The 20,618-nt window shown below is 43.5% G+C and overlaps 1 protein-coding gene across 2 annotated transcripts in view; it reads right to left on the reverse strand.

Moving 5' to 3' along the window:
• Nucleotides 1-5,955: 5,955 nt before the first annotated feature.
• GNS (glucosamine (N-acetyl)-6-sulfatase) overlaps nucleotides 5,956-20,618 on the reverse strand; it is a 49,794-nt gene continuing 35,131 nt past the window's right edge. For both annotated transcript variants that reach the window (XM_055579710.1, XM_055579716.1), the window contains 4 exons: nucleotides 15,841-15,948; nucleotides 14,740-14,850; nucleotides 12,945-13,105; nucleotides 5,956-8,601 (listed from right to left, as the gene is read on the reverse strand). In XM_055579710.1, the coding sequence (XP_055435685.1) occupies nucleotides 8,523-8,601; nucleotides 12,945-13,105; nucleotides 14,740-14,850; nucleotides 15,841-15,948 (459 nt within the window). In that variant the 3' untranslated portion in view covers nucleotides 5,956-8,522. The remainder of the gene's footprint in view (nucleotides 8,602-12,944; nucleotides 13,106-14,739; nucleotides 14,851-15,840; nucleotides 15,949-20,618) is intronic.

A 20,618-nucleotide genomic window follows, 5' to 3' on the forward strand; every position in this document is an offset into this window, starting at 1 on the left:
AGCTCTGTACTCATGCCCATTTCTACAATGGGGTCAAGAGTAGAAACAGAGGGAAATTTATGGTACTAAATGCCTTTTAGAAGAGATGAAAGGGCTCAAACGAATGACCTCAGCCTCCTCTTAAGAAAAAGAAAAGCAGAAGAAAGGAAGTGATAAAGAGTGGTAACATGGAACAGAAAACAAAATCAGCAAAACCAAAAGTATGTTCTTAAGAGATCGGTCGAGTTGATAATTCTCTAACCATACTGACCAGGCAAGAGAGAGAGGACGCAAATGACTGATACCAGGAGCGGTGACATCACTACAGATATGTTCATATTTTAGGTCCTTGCATTGCAATAAGTCTCCTTAAAAATTAGTGTTATTTTTTGGAAAAAACAAAACCAAGGTGAGTTCTACACATTCCTAATTTTGCCTAGTTTTGAAAAATTTGCCAAGGGACAAATGCTGATGTTACTGGTACCAACTGTTCGGTTCCCACAGTTACTTACAGTATTGTGACTTTAATGCATATGATCAATACTATTCGAACAATATTTAAGGTTACTTTCATATTACTAGAAATACAGTAGGGTTTCTGCTTATTAAAATGTGAATTATGATAGTTTCCTCCCTCTCTTCCATCCTCCCCTTCCTGTTCCCCTCCCTCCCTCCTTTTTCTTTCTCTTTCCACAAACAGCTTAGAACTAATTGTAATCATAGTTGAGGAATGAGTGTGTCTGTTTTACTGTTGGGTTCTGTGATACCTGTCTTCTTACAACGATCCTTTTTTAATTTTTTTAATAACTTTTCACTTCTATTAGTTCTTTCTGTCTTCGCACAAAAAGAAACTTGAGTAGAACACTGAGTGTTTTAACGTCTTTTATTCAACAAGTTACTTTTAAATTACCCGAGGATGTTAGGACTATGTCGATTATGGTGAGAAAGAACATCATGGTCCTGTCTTCACCAAAACTGGTTTGCTTCCGTTTCCATGTGTAATGAAAACCGGCAAGTGTCACAAAGATGAAATACAGAGCGTTGTGAGAGTTTATTACTTAGGCTAATTTTAGAGAAGGCTTCCTCGAGGGAGTGATTTAGAGCTAAGATTTTTAAGGATGAGTCGGAGTTACCTGGCAGAATTTATGATTTACAGGAAAATTTTCTACGTAATAGCCACTGGTTTCTCAAGCCTTTCTCTTGGTAGTGTGTTATATTGGTGTCACTCTTGCTGTCTTTCCTGTTATGAGAAAGGAACTTACAGAGTGCTAAATAATTCTCAGTGGGTTCTGAGTTCATCTTTGGCAGGGGCAGAGTTAAAATTTACAGTAGCAATTGCCCTGATCAGCTGTTTTCTCCCCTGTGAAGTGGAGAGGGCATCATGTTTGCTTTCTTCGTAAGGTCAAGGCACTCTACTCCCTGTAAAGCCTGATGTAGTGTAAGGTGGTCCTATTTTCCAAATTCTTCCTATAGTGGTGGTATGGCTGCTTTACTTCTGGGCCAGGATGTTTACATATCATGTTGACACTGACATTCATCTAAGAAGCATCACCTAGGATGTAATTTCCAAGAGGGACATTTTTTTCAAAGTGAAATTTTTTGTTTTTCTTTCTTAACCTCATGCTTAGGGAAGGCAAAACACTCAAGATCCAGGGCAATTAACAGACCAAAAAAATCTACATTCAGTGCTTTTCCATGTGCCTGCCATAAATATAACGGCAGAGTGCTGTCTGTCTGCTCTGACAAGTTAGACCCACAAGGCTCAGAGCTGCGGGGACCGGGGCTGTTCATGCTGTCATGGTCCTGTAGGTGCTGAGCGATCCAGACCAGAGGGTCACGTGTGGGTGTCATCTGGGGGCCCTGGCCTTTGTTTCTCGTCCGGTGTTGTCATGTGTGTGAATTCTCACCCCAGATAGCAATCTCTCTGGGGGCTGGGTCATGTCCTCAGCGCATTTCAGCTCTCTGAGCTGGGGGGCATAACGTCTGTGGGACTAAACATTTCATCGTGTCTGGAAACAGCCAGTTGGGCAGCTTGGAGAAGGAATGGGGCTGTTCTGCAAGGCTTCCTGTCTCTCCTTGTTAAGTCAGTGTTCACCCCCGGCTGAACCCTTCACCAGGGCCCTACGTGGCAATACGGGGAGGAAGGGGGCAGGGTGACCGAGGCCCCGTTCTTGTGTTCCCTTCTGTACAGAAGACCAGACTCAGCATCCCAGGCTTCGTTCTCTGTGGAATCATCCATAAAAGTGCAGTCACTGGCTGAAGGCTGCCTGATAGATGACTCAGTAAGTGGTCCCTCATTCCAGACCGCTGAAAGGATCCAAGTTCTTGTGTTGATGTCAAGTTTAATAAAGTTGCTCCTCAAGCGATCTCGGAGGAGCTGGGAAACACAGGAGACCTGGGGAAGAAAAGGACATAGGGAAGCCACTTTCCTTCAGGACTTAAACAGAAGCGGCTGCATTTCTGAGCTACTTTCCTAGCATTAGGACGAGGCAAAGGAGTAGCATCTGATGGTCTTGATTTGGACAACAGGTGCCTCAGAAGCCAAGCCAAGACCTTGGCCTGCAGCAGCTGCTGAAAGCAGCTCCACCCCTGTGCTGGGCTCTCCCACGCACCAACTTGTGTGTGTAATAGAGACCCTCTGGAGGGAAGACTTGGACTTGTGTCTGGGGCCTGCCAGCCTAGAGTCCATTAAAATGTTTTCCAGCACGTGCTGAGAACAATACTTTAGCAACCATATAAAGAAGCTTCTACTAGGTTTTGGCAGTTATAGCTGCAAACTGGTATTTACTTATACCTTTCAGTTATATCATGTGCAGAAGGTTTTCTTCTGCCTTTGGAGACAAGTTGAGTTTCTACCGCTGGGCAGCTTTGCCCTGTTCCAGGCTCCTACCGTTTTATAGGTTTTGGCTAAAGGTTTGTCCCATTTTCTCTTGGTAAATTAGGTTTGGTCATTATGTTACACATTGCCATACGTAGTTACAAAAATTTATTTTTTTCATGAGGACATTTAACATGTACTCGTAGCAAATTTCAAATATGTAATACAGTATTGCTAACTATAGTCACTATGCTGTACCTTACATCCCCATGGCTTGTTTTATAACTAGAAGTTGGTACCTTTGGACCCCCTTCATCTGTATGTCCTACTCCCCAACCCCCACCTCTGGCAACCACCATATCTGTTCTCCATAGGGATAAGCTTGGTTTTCTTTCCTGTTGTAATTATTTTTTAAATTCCACATATTAGTGAGATTGTAAAATATGTCGTTCTTTGTCTTACTTAACATAATACCCTTAGGGTCTATGCCTATTGCCATAACCGGCAAGATTTCATTCATTTTTATGGCAGAATAGTATTGTGTATATATATACGTCTTCTTTATCCATGCATCTATTGATGGATACTTAGGTTGTTTTTGTATCTTGGCTATTGTAAATAATACATAGGTTGTTTCTGTATCTTGGCTATTATACAATGCTGCAGTGAATATGGGATTTCAAATTAGTCGTTTTTTTTTTTTTTTTTTCCAGATAAATACCCACAAGTGGAATTGCTGGATCATATAGTAGTTCTGTTTTTAATTTTTTGAGGAACCTCCATACTGTTGTCCACAGTGGCTATTTCAGTTTACATTCTCACCAGCAGTGCACAGGGATTCTCTTAACAGCCTTGTCTTCTTATTTTCGGCTGTGTTGTGCAGCTTGCAGGATCTTATTAAATAGTTCCCTGACCAGGGATTGAACCCTGGTCAGTTGTTTCTTGTCCTGCTCAAAGCTTTCACATTTTCATTGTTGAGTAAGATGTTAGCTGTGGACTTCTCATCTATGGCTTTTATGTTGAGGTACATATCCTCTATAACCATTCATCATAAATGAACATTGAATTTTGTCAAATGCTCTTTCTGTATCTGTTAAGTGATTATCTTTATCTTTCATCTTGTTAACGTGGTATATGACATTGATCTGTGGATATGGAACCATTCTTAAATCCTTGTACTAAATTCCACTTGATCCTGGTGTGTGAACCTTTTAGAGTGTTGTTGAATTCAGTCTGCTGTGAGGATTTTTGCCTCTATATTTGTCAGGAATATTGACCTGTTGTTTGGTTTTGGTATGAGAGTAATGCTGGCCTTGTAAAATGAGTTTGGAAGTGTTCCTTCTTTTTCTATTTCTGGAAGAGTTTGAGAAGGATTGGTGTTAATTCCACTTTGAACACTTGGTAGAATCCACCAGTGAAGCTACCTGGTCCTTACTAGTGATTAGACTATTCACATTTCCTGTTTTTTTCATGATTCAGTCCTGGAAGGTTATATGTTTCTGGGAATTTATTGTTATTGGCATCTAATTAATTGTGGTACTCTCTTAGGCTCCTTTGTACATCTGAGGTGCAGTTGTAATGTCTTCCCTTTCATTTCTGATGTTACTTATTTGAGCTCTTCTTTTTCTTGGTGAGTCTATTTAAAGGTTTGTCAGAGGAGCTCTGTTGTGAAAAGTCAGGCTGTGGAGCAGGACAAGAAACCATTTCAATGGTAGTGTCAATTCTCCTTCTTAGTCTGAAACTATTTTCCCCATAAATACAGATATCAGGGACAAGTTTTCTTTTCAATCTACATGATGTCCTGGACGTCAGAAAAAGAATATTTCTCTTTCATAACCAGCTCACTTCCAGAGTAGGCACTCAGAGGGTGAAATCCTTCTTAGATCACAGCGACAGCAGAATTTAATAGAAACATGTCTTCAAAGCCAGATCTTTGAAATCTTGACTCTAATTAGCTTTATGAGCTTGGGTAAACTGAGTTCAAGAACCTAGTCTGCAGAGCCCTTTTGGTCCCAATAAATGCTAATTACAACCATTCTTTGTATTCCTCTGCTCTCTGAGGACCTATCAGCATGTCAGAGCTGCAGGTCACGAGGATCTAGATCTCAGGTCTCACCAGCTTAAAGTGTCATGAAAGCGTCCTCTCAAAGACTGAGATTTAGAATTGTCATCTGCTCTGTGCTCCTCCTGAAGCCAGCTCCCACGTTCCACATGTAAATCTTGTCTTACAGAGGAATCCCTAGGCCATCAGTAAAGTTCTCTGCATTGAGCTTTCAGCTGGGGGCCTTAGGTTCTCTGCTCTTGCCACAACAGACTTCCAGGCACACATGTGACTAGTCCATTAAACCCACTGTGGGTAGAGAAAGAAGAGGAAACAAATACTAAGTGTGTACGGTGTTTCGTTCTTCATGGCAAGGTAGTCTCAGTGGGAACAGATGGGGTGCAAGTTAGAAAAATGGATGGAGTCATCTGTACTTACCCTCACTTTGAGTCTGTGCAAATAAAGTCTCCTTGCCCTTGCTGACTTGATACTGTGATAAATCCGAGTATTTGTTTTTCTTATGGTAGTCTGGAAACTTAATGGGTGTCTTCTCACCTCTTGTTTTTCTGGTCTTCAGAACTTCTAAGAGGCAACCTACTACATCTGAGATTGGCAAATTATGGCTTTTTCCTTTTTTGATGATGGAACATAGCCATGCATATTCAGCTGTGGGTTGTCTATGGCTACTTTTGTACTGAAACAGCAGAATTAAGTATCTGTGATACAGACATGGCCTGCAAACCTAAAATACTATCCCTTTAAGAAAAAAAGCATGCCAACCCCGATAGGACTTCATTTCTCATTTAGGGCAATGGATCACGTGACTAGGTATCAAGGCAAAGCACCTTTGGAAGTGAGTTTATCTAATTAAAGCTGGCCAAGGTAAGTCCCACCCCCCCCCCCCAACTGTAAATGCATAAAGAATTATCAGGAAGATTTTCTGCATGCTACTACTCAGGGACACATACATGAGCTTTCCAGGTAGGGACTATAGTACCCCATGGAAACAGCCCATCTCCAGTACTAGGTGAGCCGTTAAAACATTAAACAGTATATAACAACAACAAAGAGAGTCAAAATTACTACTTGTGGACTAAAACAAAGGACACATTTCCACTACAACAGAAATAAATTTTAATTCATTGAAAAGTGCAGCAGTGAACAGGGTCCTTCGAAGGGCACTTCCTAAGTCAAATGACTGAGATGATACAGAGCCAGGGCAGAACTTCCAGGAACAGACGAGGCAAACACAGAAATTCACAAATTCAGTGGGGCCTAAGTGGTGGTGAAACGAAAGACCTAAATATTCCCACCTAGTTCCACTGGTGGATCAGTTTAAATACCCCTTTGCTGTCTCTTAATAAGGATCCTGGGACAATTTATCTTCTTCTGTTACAATACTAGTCCTTAGCACTTAAAAGTAAATTTAAGAACAGTTGCCAGACTACCCTAATGTTATTAATTAAAACATTCAGAAACAGCACCGCTGGTCGAATTCAAAGATGCTCAAAAGGCATTCCCTACTTTTTAGTTGCAGGGAATGTTATTGTATTTGAAGGAGAGCTTTGTAGTAGGAAGTCTTATAAGGCAAAATCTTTATTCATCCCCAAGATCTCTGTTCATTCCTAATAGTTACAGTTCTCTATTCTGAAGGGCACCCGGTCTTCTTAAAAGGGAAAATAAACCTCCAGTCAGTACAATTGAGAGAAAAAAGGCAACCCTCCTGCAGTGAGGCCCTTATACATAGTCTGAAGAATTTCAGTGCATTTTATGGTTAGTCTATAAACTGAGGCTTCTTTATGAAAGATGATTTTAGCATAGATCCAGAGAATGAAGCCAGTCCAAGAGAAAAAAATTAGAGACCATTTAAAAATGAGAAGTACAAAGAGGGCTTCAGTCCATCCCCCTACCAACCCAACCCAAAATCTGCTGCACGTAAGAGCAGGTAGTTGATCTGAGTTACTCTCACGACCTCATCTGCTTTTAGGAAGCAGCATCAATAAAACTGAATAATATCACATCACAGTACAAGACCTGGTAAGAGTTGGTTTCTTTTTATTTGGGAATAACTGGTCAACTTTCATTAATGTGGAAACTGACTGATTAATGTTAAGAATCATAGAATAGAATAAAGCTGATACCCATACTCAACATTGTAGTTTGCTTTTAGTTACAAAACGGTTAGAATTTCTTTTCCTAAAACAGTTCAAACAGAAGTATTCATTTCTCTTGCCCATTTCACCTCTAAATACCACCACAATTACTGGGATTGTGTGAAGTAAAGGAATAAACCTAATGGCTATTAACCCAACATGGCAATCTGGGATTGTGATAGAAAGTCACTTATTATGGCCATGTGTTACAAAGTGCTTAAAGCTCAACCTAGGACCTTACATAAGGCTAAAATCAGACTGCCTGAGTGGGACAGATTATAAACCATAGATCCTCTTCTTACCTGCTGCCCCCCCATCAACTAGCCTTCTTGTGAAGACAACATAAGAATGGGGATTAGTCTCTGAGCCAAGAGACAGAAATACAGGTGTTCTAAACAGTAAGGAAACGTCAAAAAAATCTAAATTTGACAGAGAAACAGTAAACAAGGCCCAAATTGCACCAGACTCCACAAACTCAGGAAGAAGTTAGCTGAGAGGGAAGAAGCTAAGCAGCTGGTACTTCACATCAACTCTAAAATTCTTACATCTTATAACAAAGGAACAGGATGTCAGCAAAATGCAGAGGGAGTGTCATAACTTCACTTGTGGGCCCGGAACCCAGGCTCCCTGCGGAGCAGGCGCTTAGTACACCTGATTTATGGCCTTTCATCAACCCGAGAGCCCTACCTACAGAAGGCCCTCCGAAAACACAACCTTCACCAACCCTTGGAAGTCCTTCTCTGCTGAAATACTTAACCCCCTTTCTTTCAGATCTTAGCGGGGAGACATTCCCTCAATGGCCCTGGTGTTGACTGGCTCACTCTGTGAGCAGTCACTGGCAAGTAGATGTCTACCACCTTCAGGAACTACTTAGAATTAGCCTGTACCAACAGCTTGCTACTGTTCTATTTCAATGAAGCACAAGCCCAGAATTCCCAAAAATGAACAGAGCTTGGTTGATAAGTTTTGAATTTGTGACCTTATCACACTGTGATGAATATTATAAAGAGTGTATTTTTACTAATCTAAAACCAATGGTTTTGTTTTTAATCAGGTGGTTCAGCTCTGATGGTGGTTCTTCAAGCCATGTGATATTGGTATTTTTGATAGTGAAGTGCTCAATCTGGAATGCTATGCAGGTCCTCTGATTTTAGGTCAAGCTGGATACCAAAAACATTTCCCACCCCCGGTAAAGCAGTGCCATTTATCTGAATGGATTTATAAGTCCAGATCACATGGGGACTAATTAAAAACTGTGGCCCCAGGACAAAAAGGGTTTGGTGAGAACAAAGATCTCAGGAGTATTGTCATCAGCTAAATAAAGGGACCAGGGACAGCCACTCCTGACACACAGGCAGAGTTCACAGTTTAACACATTGCACAAGGAAGTCAGCTGATTGGGTTGCTTTTTCAAACAGGACTTAGAGCCAGTCCAGAAACCCTTCCAGGCGTGGTCTTGAAGACTAGCTACAGACACCTACTCCAATCACTTCATCAGAAAGAGGTGAGCAGAGATCCAACTGCACAGGTGCTACAGAAGGTGTTTTGAAAATCTTCGTGTCCTGACGCTGCCATGATTGCTGAACATGAGACGAGGGTCAAACCTATACCTAGGGACAGAAAAAGCATAAAACAATGTGGCATTAACTGTTGTGAGCCATTGAGTACTTCATTCAGAATATTAACTGGAAAGACTGGCAGGAAGGGATACAAAAGAAGCAACTAAATCACCAGAAGAGGATCTAGTGGGAAAGTCTAGTACAGAGCAGGAGTACTTAGTAATTAAGAGCAATTCCATCATAAGTCAGCGAGCATAAAATAGTAAAAGTGGAGAAAAGAAAAACAGAAGTAAGGCAAATCTTGAAAGGTGTTAGGAGGAAAGGTTAAAGCTCTTCGGGGGAGGGAGGGATCCCTAAACTATAAAGCAGCCTGGTGCAAGAGTGTAGCCCTTGCTGAAAGCCCCTGCCACATTTTCAAAGCCCCATCGTCTTTTACGTTTTGACACAGACCGTGGTGTGTAAGAGGTAAGGTATGCACTTCAGACAGGAGCTTGAGTCTGGCTTATTATGAACATAGGTAAGTCACTGACATCTCTGGCCACCAATAAAACAGGAAGGCAATTTATGTGAAGTATCTAGCACATGAAATCAATTCTGCCTACTGATGCAGAAGACGTGGGTTTGACCCCTGGGTCTGGAAGATCTGGAGAAGGAAGTGGCAACCCACTCCAGTCTTCTTGCCTGCGAAATCCCATGGACAGAGGAGCCTGGCAGCCTCTAGTCCATGGGGTCACAGAAAAGTTGGACACGACTTAGCAACTAAATAACAAAGGAATTTAAAAGCCACGTGGACTTTAGCTTAAGCCAACATCAGCAAAGCCAGCATTGAGAATCTTAGCCCTAACCCTCCAGAATGTAAACAAGACAAAAAAACAGAGCAATTTCATGGAAGGAGGCATAAGAGAGTAAGGTGTTGTTGAGACCATCTGGATTATGTAAGTGGCTGAACCCCATTAAAGCTTCTATATAAACCTTAAGGTTCTGCCAGGCGGGTGTGGAGATCTACTCATCTTGTGAACGCCCAAGACAAGCCTCTCATACAAGCAAGCTGAGGCTTGTTCAAGGAAGATAATGTGTCCAAGGATCAACAGCTGTTTTGAGGATGGAGACAAGATGGCTGGGTAGAAGGATATGAACTTATATCTTCTCATGAAGACAAAACCACAACTACCTGCTAAACAAACATTGGCAACCCCCCTCCCCCCACCATCCCCAAACTTACCAAAAAGATATCCTACATCCAGAGACAAAGAAGAAGCCACCACAAGGCAGTGTGGATGGGAGGGGGGGGTGAAAGAGACAGGATCATGTATATATATGGGCAAGTCCCTCTGCCGTTCACCTGAAACTCTCACGACATCGTCAATTAGCCACCCCCCAATACAAAACAAGAGAAAAAGCCACAACAAGACAGCAGGAGGGGTGCAACTGTGACAAAATCAAACCCCACACCCATGGCTGGGTGACCCACAAACTGGTAAAATATTTTATCACAGAGGTTCTCCCACCAGGGTGCAAGTTATGAGCACTACATCAGGCTCCCCAGCCAGGTGGTCTGGCATTGGGAGGAGGAGCTCCCAAAGCATTTGGCTTTGAAGGCCAGTGAGTTTAGACTCCGGGGAGGAAGAGAAACTCCACTCTTGGAGGGTGCAGACAGTATGCACCAGGACCCAGTGGAAAAGCACTGTTTTCATAAAAGTCTGAGCCAGACCTACCTGCTGGTAGTGGAGGGTCTCCTGGGGGTGCAGGCGGGCAGCTGTGGCTCACGGTGGGGACAGTGGCACTGGGGGCGGCAGTTCCGAGCAGTACTAGTTGACATGAGCCCTCCTGGAGGCTGCCTTCTTACAAGACCTGGCCTCACCCAACAGCCTACAGGCTCCAGGGCTGGGACGCCTCAAGCCAAACAACCAAGAGGGTGGGAATACAACCCCTCCCATCAGCAGACAGGCTACCTAATGTCATCCTGAGCCCACAGCACCTTGCTAAACACAACCCATGACATGGCCCTGCCCACCAGAGGGACAAGAGCTGGTGGAGTTGGACAGTGGGCCCAACTCCACACCAATAGGCCCACACCAGTCTTCTCACCCCCTAGGAAGCCTGCAAAAGCCTCTTAGACTGGCCTCATTCACCAAGGGGCAGATAGCAGAAGCAAGAACCACAATCCTCCAGCCTGTGGAACAGAAACTGCAACTAACTTTTCTAACAGAAAAGGTAGACCAGATGCAACAGCAGAGGAATATGTCTTATACAAGGGAGCTTGATAAATTCCCAGAAGAACCAACGACTGAAATAGAGACAAGCAATCTACTAAAAAACAGAGTATCAGATAGTAAAGATTATCCAAGATCTTAGGGAAAAAATGGAGGTACAGATACAAGAAATGCTTAATAAAGAGACGATCTGAAGAAGAAACAAACAGATGAACAAAACCTGAAATGAAAAATACACTAGAAGAAATCAGTGACAGAATAAATGAGGCCAAAGAATGGTTAAGTGAGCTGGAAGACAGAATGGTGGAAATCACTGCCCTGGAAAAGAATAAAGAAAAAAGAATGAAAATAAATGACAGTCTGAGAGACCTCAGGGACAACATTGAATGCACCAACATTATAGGGGTCCCAGGAGGAGGAGACATAAAGGGCCTGAGAAAATATCTGGAAAGATAATAGCTGAAAAATTCCCCCACATGGGAAACAGTCACTCAAGTCCAGGAAACACAGAGTCCCGGGCAGGATAAACCTAAGGAAGAACACACTGAGACATACATCAACTGGCAAAAATTAAAGAGAAAATATTTAAAAACAACAACAACAACAACAACAAGGGAAAAACAACACATAACATAAAACAGAATCCTCATAAGGCTGTCTGTTGATTTCTCAGCAGAAACACTGCAGGCCAGGAGGGAGTGGCACGATATATTAAAAGTGATGGAAAAGAAGAGCCTAAAACCAAGAATACTCACAAAGGCTCTCATTCAGATCTGATGGTGAGATCTAAAGCTTTTAAGTTAGTCACCAAATCATAGGAGGAGAGAAAAAAGCAAAGGGGGAAAAAAAAGACCTACAAGACCGGATCCAAAAATGGCAGTAAGAACATACATATGTATCAGTAATTAGCTTAAACATAAATGGATTAAACGCTCCAACCTAAAGAAATACAAAAACAACTACAAGAGAGCCACTGCATGTCTAGTGAAGCCGCTTCATAGTCACTACAGGCACGCTACCCCTAGTCACACACACAGACTGAAAGTGAGGGGCTGGAGTGTTCCATGCAAATGGGAATCAAAGGAAAGCTGGAGTAGCAATACTCATATAAGACAGAACTGACTTAAAAAAATAAGGACTCTTATATAAGACAAAGAAGGATCTTAGTTCCCTGACCAGGGATTGAAGCCACACCCTCAGCGGTGAAACTGGAGTCCTAACCACTGGACAGCCAGGGAATTCCCATTACCTAGTTTTAGTTTACTAGTCCATGTCTCTGGCTCTACATACAGTGTTTGAAAGCAAAAGTGTTACATTTCTTTAACGAACAGTCTACAATCCCCTTTCTTTAGTCACATACATTCCTTACTAACTTGGATTGAAGATACCACTTCACGTGTTAGGTGGCTACATAATTAAGTTACTAATTTTTATCAGCCTAGGATATCATTCTTTCCTCTTTCCTATAATCAGAGTATATGAACTGAAATAATTCTTTCCCAAAGAGAGTTTGATTTTTAATTTTATAATCAAGCCAAAAATGACAGGCGGCTTGCCACATGCAGCTCAAATGCATAGGGTGTTGTGAACCATGTTACCGGTACAAAGTTACTATTTAAGAGGCATGAGAGTAGGAAGAACAGAAGTAACTTAGTAGGTGAGTTAAATGTCTTTCCAACCTTCATATATTGTAGTGGGCTTATTTATTTTGACATCGGAGAGTTCATACTTTCATTTTGTGTATTTAATATATTAAATTTACTGGCAAGTATTCACGGTTCTATAATTGGGGCTTCTGAGAAATGAAAGGCAGGCAAGGCTCTGAGAAGCACTAGGACCAGGGTGGCCCTTGGCCAGCTTACATTAAAGCAGCCCCAGGTGTCACCAGAGCAATCAAGTGGTAACATGACAAGAACCACAGGCAGGAAGGGGAGCAAGAGCCCTGTGTGGTGGGGACCAGGGCTGTGCCTCCAGCTAGAGCACCCACTGCCTGTGGAGAGCAAGACTTTCAAGCAGCTCATTTTCTCAGCACAACTGGCTGCTGCTCCCCGTATAAAGCAGAACAGTGAGAAACAGCTCAGCTCAGAGCAGGAAGGACCCACTGGGCTCCCTCTGCCTCCAGGAACAGCAGGACTGCTGAAGACAACTGGGCAAAGTCATGGAGGACGATGGGAAACTTACCCGGGGTCAAAGACCCCTGGAGTGCGGCAGGTTGGTCCAGAGCAGGACTGTAACATCATCAGCCGATAGTTCATCTTTCCCAGAAGCTCTGGGTCTATGCTTTTAGCAATGTTATTGAGTTGGTGTGGGTCTGCAGTCAGGTTATAGACCTCTACAAACACCTACAGGAAATGAAAAGATGGAGGAAAGAGAAGAGCAAGGGTTATTACATCTGAAGAAATACGCCTCATGTGAGTTATTTCTAAATGGAAAGAGGAGGTGGATTAAAAACCAAGGCCTGGGAGAATAGCATCCGGTCTCAAGATCCTCAAAGAGCCCTAGGGTACGGAGCAGACAGTGGACCATCTGTTCTGAGGGTTGAATTACTCTGAGTCTATGGCCCACGTGCTGGAAACGGGCCTCCAGCACCCCTGTGCCTTCAGGGAAAGTCAGGAGGGAAAAGCCTTCCTTCTATAATTAAAGCAGAGAACAGAAGGCAGGACTGTCAAATGGCAAGGGCTCAGAAACTAGACTAAGTAATAAGGTTACTGAGTGAGACTTGATATCTGAAGTTTATCTTTGCCTTACAGTTGTGAAGATTCAAAAGAGAACAGATATGAAAGGAACCCATCTTATAAAAATGTTAAGTTTTCCTATTTTAGATACATAACACCACTTGAAGAAAGAGACATTATTTCTAAAATGAGAGGCATCTAATAACACTATTTTCCCCTCCATCAGTACTTTGTTCTCCAGATTGGAGTTAAGTGATAGGCTCAGAAGATGTACATCAATTTTGCTTATAAAGGCTTCAAGGAGCTGCCCTCACACGATCACTTATAAAGCGGAAGGGACTGAGTTTGAGGGAAGCTCTCTTGCTTGCTCTCTGAAGTGCTTATGACCTACAAATAAATAGTGAGCAAGTCAATTTCTGAGAAACATGATGAGTGCTGGCTCCATACGGCAAAATGTAGGCTGCCAGATGGGGCAGGTGTGCACTCGCTGATGAAGAGTAAGAACAAGGGACTGGAGTGCGTGCGCTCCTCCAGACAATCCACACTGATCCGGGCTGGCTGAAAGCCACCTTCCTCCAAGGATGCTGCCTTTAACCTGCTGATCCATGTGAGCAGCACTGGACTATGCTGTGCTAGGAATAGGGGGGGGTCTGAGCCAGCTGCTGGCCAGGAAGCTTTCTAGGAAAGGCCCCCGACTCCTTTCATCTCCATAGAAGTTCTTACCCTCACCCCAAACTATCAGGGGAGAGAACAGACAAGGCATGTAGCATTCTGGAAAAGTGAACCGTGTGTATTTCAAGTGTATGTGTGGGAGGTGGTGGAAGTAGAGAAAGCCCCACCCAGCAAGGTCAGTTAGAGAAGTCAAGTAGGGCCCTGTGGAATTCTATGTCCTTAACCAATGGAAACATAAGTGTGAGTACAGATAAGAATTGGGAGATTGTGACTGACATACGTATGCTACCATGTATAAACAGATAGCTAGTGGGAAGCTGCTCTACAGCACAGAGAGCTCAGCCTGGTGCTCTGTGATGACCCGGAGGGGTGGCATGAGGGAAGGGGAGGGAGGTTCAAGAGGAAGGTGATGTATGTATGCACACACAGCTGATGCACTTCATGGCACAGCGGAAACTAACACAATGCTGTAAAGCAACTATGCTGCTGCTGCTGCAACTTTACCTCAGTGAGAACATAAACCCCATTTCCTCAAGGAACATTCCTGGAATTTCTCTTCTGCCACCAAGTCCAGCTAACAAAGCCCTGGCAATAGACACAAGGGGTGGTGGGGCAGCGGGCCCTCTTACCTCCTGGTCATCAAACTCGCAATATTGTAAGTTCCACAGTTCTGACATGGTCCTCACACAGGCATAGGTGTTATTATATGCATCTTCACACACACAGTCAGGGAAACATTGCTGTAGGGACATTAAAAAAGTTAGCTGAAGAGCACCTTCAATAGTGACAAACGCTACTTGCATACAGCGGCAGCCAGGTTGGCTTGAGCCAGACATACAACTGGACAGAAATGAGGAAACTTTCCACAGAGAAGTGAATTGAAAACAGACGCGAGACTCAGCTCCTACTAAGGGCTGACTTGATTAAGGAACATGAGGTGTGGCTGCTGTGTGTGTAGACTGCTGCCATCCCTGCTAATCTCCTGACAGGAATGAGTTCTAACGAGCCCCTGTAAATATACAGGTTGGTAAGGAGAAGAAATCACTACGCAGGTGAATCACTCTGCAGGTTATTTTAGGTACTTTCATTCTCAAGGCTTGGAGAAAGTCTGAAATGAGCTTTGTGGAATCATTTGCAGTAAGTTGTTTATGAGCACTCTTATCACCAAATAGGACTTGATTTTGATTCCATCAAGTCTTCTATACCATCTTTTGGTTGGGTTTTTACTATATTTTAACATGTCAGTGTCAGGCTTCCATTTGGAGTTGACTCTATTACCCATTCTCTAAAGAGTGGCTGATGTTGCTCATGTCCCCTCCATGACCAGTCTGGCTGCCACCAAATCAAGATGCTCATGCTGGCCCAGTTATAGGTGGAAACTCTGTCTCTCTGCTAGATGCCACTGATCACATCCTTAATGAAAAGTGGTACCACAGTTGGGATGGGTAGAAGAAAGGAAGGGGTCCCGATAAAGTAAGAAGGAGGGCAGATTTGTGAACTTGTTATAAAAACTAGAAGAATTCGAAGTGTCCGTTTTTGACGGTAGGTCGGCAGATCATCATCTTCAGGATTACTTTTACCTCTGTTTATCTCCTAACCTCCCAGAGTCAAGTGACTAAGTGACAGGAGGAGGACTGAGATTAACTGAGTTTCAGCACTTGGCACGTCTAAACCCGTGCCAGTTGTGCCATCCGTGAGAAGGCGTCTAAGACAACTTGTGCCACACTCACAGACACTCCAGGACTCAGGGAAGGACACGTGGGGTCGGTGACGTTGCGGCCTTCTCCCTGATATTCCACCAGGACGTCTGATCGCCAAGTCAGATTACTGGCCCCTTTCTAGAAAGAAGAGCAAAAGTGGTTTCAATGAGGCGTACAGAGTAGGCTAAAATCACAATGTTATTCATTCTACCACTCAAGGGGTCCTGGGAGTCAAAATGAACTGACTGTTCAGTAACTGAAGGGAATGACTAAAATGGAGGCATTTGAAGGCTACCGAGTATCACGTCCAGTTGTAGAGTCCTCACATGCTCTGTCGCTCAATCATGTCTGACTCTTTGTGTCCCCATGGCCAGGCTCCTCTGTCCATGGGATTCTCCAGGCAAGAATACTGGAGTGAGTTGCAATTTCCTCCTCCAGGGAATCTTCCCAACCCAGAGACTGAACCCATGTCTCCTTTGTCTCCTTGCATTGGCAGGTGGATTCTTTACCACTGAGCCACCTGGGAGGCCCCTAGGATTCTCACAAGTGATGTCAAATGCTTTGAGCATAGTTATTTCTCAAGACTACTCCTGTGAAGCAGGTCAGGAATGGAAACCAACGAAGTCGTGAAGCAAGAATCAAAGTTGTATGGCAAAGTGCTGAAAGTTCAGATCGGACTAAACAATACTGTCTATAAACTCTAAAAATTCGTCTAAGCTAGTGCTGAGAAATTAAATATGGCTGGTGAGCTAAGGACTGTAACAGGACTTGATGGTCAACAGGTTCTTGATGGTCAGAACGAAGATACCATACATATATAAACTCATTTCATTTTTGCTGCACATCAGTGGAGCAGAAGGAAAAGAGCAGCAGCATTTGAAACAGGAATGTTTAAGACAGGCACACAAATGGTGAAAGGGAGAGGGAGTTTAGGATCAAAAGGACAGTGTAAGGCCAGGATGGAAGCAGGACACCTGGTATGTGGGTTCCTGATACCCAGCTTTCAGACAAGGAAGCAGTGCCAAGGCCGGTGGACAGGCAGGCTGGTACCAAACAGAATAAGGTCCGGACAGCAGGCTGCCCACTTGTACTACACAGAATGGCAGGTGACGAGAGGCTCTGGGGATTTTGAACAAGGAAGTGACACAGTCAAGGCTGTGCTTTAGACAAGTCAGCCCAGCAGCAGAATCTGACCCAGGCCAGGCTAGAAGGGGCTCCTAAGGGGATTCCTTGATGATCAGTGGTTAGGACTTGGCACTGTAACTGCCAAGGGGGGTGTGTGTGTGTGTACACGGGTGTGTGTACGTGGGGGAGCAAGCTCTTAAAATGGTCTATAGTCATAGTAGTCAAAGTCTGGTTTGTGGTCTATCTGCAGCACCTGGGGGCTGCTTAGAAATGCACCATCTCAGGCCCTACTTTGGTCTTAAAAAGCCTGTCTGCATTTTTAGTAAGATCCTTGGCTGACTCATATGTACAGTAAAATTCGAGAGGCACTGCTCCAAAAGAGTGGTGCTCAAAATGTGTCCCCAGGAGCTGGAACTGGTTACAAACTCCAATTCTTTATTCCCAGTGGGGGCGGGGAGCGGTCTGCACTTGAACCAGCCCCTCAGGCACTGCTGATGGGTGCTAGTGTGAGAACTGCTACCCTGAGGGCTGGAGTGGACCTATCTAGCCTGGTGACCACAGTAGGGGGGAGTGTGTGGTCTGCTCAAGGCTGTAGGGGGTCACAGCTGCCTGGAAAGGAGAGTCAGAGAGGAACTGATGTCCTCAGTCACTGTTCTATGAAGAAACCCGCACCATTCTGTGCAGATGAATGTCACAGAAATCCTAATCTACAGGAGACTTCAGCAGTCACCAACTCCCCTGTAAGAACCCATTCTGCCAATCCTGAGCCATGGAAGCTGGGGCTCAGGGGAAGAGCTTATCTGTCGGACTTGAGTGGACCTCAAAACTGCACACTTAAATGTCAAAGCATGCAGGGAGGAGAAGAGTGCCTGGGAGTCGAGAAAAGCTCTCCAACTCGGCTGCATGTTAAAGCCACCGTGGAGCCACGTCACATCTCCAATCAATCAGGCTTACTGGGGCTAGGACCCAGGACTTAGCATTTTTCTTTCCCAGGAGATACAAATGTGCCACCAAGTTTGAAACCAACGAAGGGGTCATTCAGTGTTTTCTGTCAAAGGCTAGATAGTATTTAGAGTCTGTGGCTACACAGTCTCTGTTCCCACTACTGGATTCTGCTATTGCAGCAGGAAAGTAGGCCAAGCAACACACACATGGACGACACAGATGAGCATGGCTGTGTCCTGATACAGTTTCATTTACAAAACCCCCAGGGTGGGCTTGACTTGGCTCACAGGGGTTTGCCAGGCCCTGGTCTACAGCAGCCCTGTGCAGCAGAACTTTCTGAGTGAAATGTTCTGTAACTGTTGCCTGATACAAGGTGTCCGGAGCAATTGATATGTGGCTACTGCCACTGAGGAACTGAATTTCTCACTTTAGTTAAATAGTCACACGTGGCTAGTAGCTACCATATTAAGGCAGAGTGAGAGGTAGGACAGCCCTAATACACCAGAGGTTTCCACAGGACTAACCTTCAAAACAAAAGAACAAGGAAGATAGCCAGGTCCCAGGTGGCATTTACAAAACCGCAGAGAGATTAATTATACATAGCATAATGACTTTAGCCCTGTAGTGAAGTTGGTTTTTTTTCTAACTAGAAATAAGATTAACAGTGTAAGATTTGTTTAGGAAGAGTAAAGAGATAAAAATTTCCCTCTATCTGATCCTATAGATTTATTGCAATTCCAGCCAAAGCCCAAAATGATTTTTTAAGCAATCTGAAAAGCTGTTTTTATAAAGTTTACATGGAAGATGGAAGAAAGATAACTGTCTTTTAAGATACCCCTAAGAACAACTCTTAAGAGACCCCTAATAACCCTAAGAGAGAAGTGTACACATGCAAGGTTTAATTATACAGCTTTGTAACAACACACTGGTTGAGGGGCAGACATATTTCTGTAACAGAACAGACAATTGAGTATTTCTAGAAAAAGAAATGAAACTGAATTCCTGACTCCTACCATGCAAGAAAACCAATTCCAGATACATCAAGGACTCAAAGGTTAAGAGGCAGAACTACAGAACTTTCAGAAGAAAATTTGGGAGAACTATTTTCTGACCTCAAGGTTCAAAAGTATTTTTTATAAACAAGACACAAAGGACACTAAATCATCTCATAAAAGAGGTGCTTTACACACTCCTGCACTGTCATATCTTAATGCAGGGAAAAGACAAGTCACAAACAGGGGGAATATCATGGCAAAAAAGAGGCATTTCACAAGAGAAGAAACACAAAAGACATAAGTGAAAAATGATTCACTGATCAAACACACAACTGAAAAAAACAAGCAAAGGATCTGAATAGACATTTCTCTAAAGAAGATATACAAATGTGCAACAAATACATGACAAGGTATGTTTGACACATGACAACAAATCAACAAGATTAGTTATTAGGAAAATGCAAATCAGAACCACAACGAGTCCCATTCATACCCACTCAGTTCAGTCGCTCAGTCGTGTCCAACTCTTTGCGACCCCATGAATCGCAGTACTCCAGGCCTCCCTGTCCATCACCAACTCCCGGAGTTCACCCAGACTCACGTCCATCGAGTCAGTGATGCCATCCAGCCATCTCATCCTCTGTCGTCCCCTTCTCCTCCTGCCCCCAATCCCTCCCAGCATCAGGGTCTTTTCCAATGAGTCAACTCTTCGCATGAGGTGGCCAAAGTACTGGAGTTTCAGCTTTAGCATCATTCCTTCCAAAGAACACCCAGGACTGATCTCCTTTAGAATGGACTGGTTGGATCTCCTTGCAGTCCAAGGGACTCTCAAGGGTCTTCTCCAACACCACAGTTCAAAAGCATCAATTCTTCAGCGCTCAGCTTTCTTCACAGTCTGACTCTCACATCCATACATGACCACTGGAAAAACCATAGCCTTGACTAGACAGACCTTTGTTGGCAAAGTAATGTCTCTGCTTTTCAATATACTATTTAGGTTGGTCATAACTTTCCTTCTAAGGAGTAAGCCTCTTTTAATTTCATGGCTGCAGTCACCATTTGCAGTGATTTTGGAGCCCCAAAAAATAAAGTCTGACACTGTTTCCCCATCTATTTGCCATGAAGTGATGGGACCAGATGCCATGATCTTTGTTTTCTGTATGTTGAACTTTAAGCCAACCTTTTCACTCTCCTCTTTCACTTTCATCAAGAGGCTTTTGAGTTCCTCTTCACTTTCTGCCATAAGGGTGGTGTCATCTGTATATCTGAGGTGATTGATATTTCTCCCGGCACTCTTGATTCCAGCTTGTGCTTCTTCTAGCCCAGCGTTTCTCATGATGTACTCTGCATGTAAGTTAAATAAGCAGGTTGACAATATACAGCCTTGACGTACTCCTTTTCTTATTTGGAACCAGTCTGTTGTTCCATGTCCAGTTCTAACTGTTGCTTCCTGACCTGCATATAAGTTTCTCAAGAGGCAGGTCAGGTGGTCTGTTATTCCCATCTCTTTCAGAATTTTCCAGTTTATTGTGATCCACACAGTCAAAAGTATCAAAAGGCAAAATGATAGGATACTGAAAGAGGAACTCCCCAGGTCAGTAGGTGCCCAATATGCTACTGGAGATCTGTGGAGAAATAACTCCAAAAAGAATGAAGGGATGGAGCCAAAGCAAAAACAATACCCAGTTGTGGATGTGACTGGTGATAGAAGCAAGGTCCGATGCTGTAAAGAGCAATATTGCA

This window comes from Bubalus kerabau, chromosome 1 (genome assembly GCF_029407905.1).
Source record: "Bubalus kerabau isolate K-KA32 ecotype Philippines breed swamp buffalo chromosome 1, PCC_UOA_SB_1v2, whole genome shotgun sequence".
Lineage (NCBI taxonomy): Eukaryota > Metazoa > Chordata > Mammalia > Artiodactyla > Bovidae > Bubalus > Bubalus kerabau.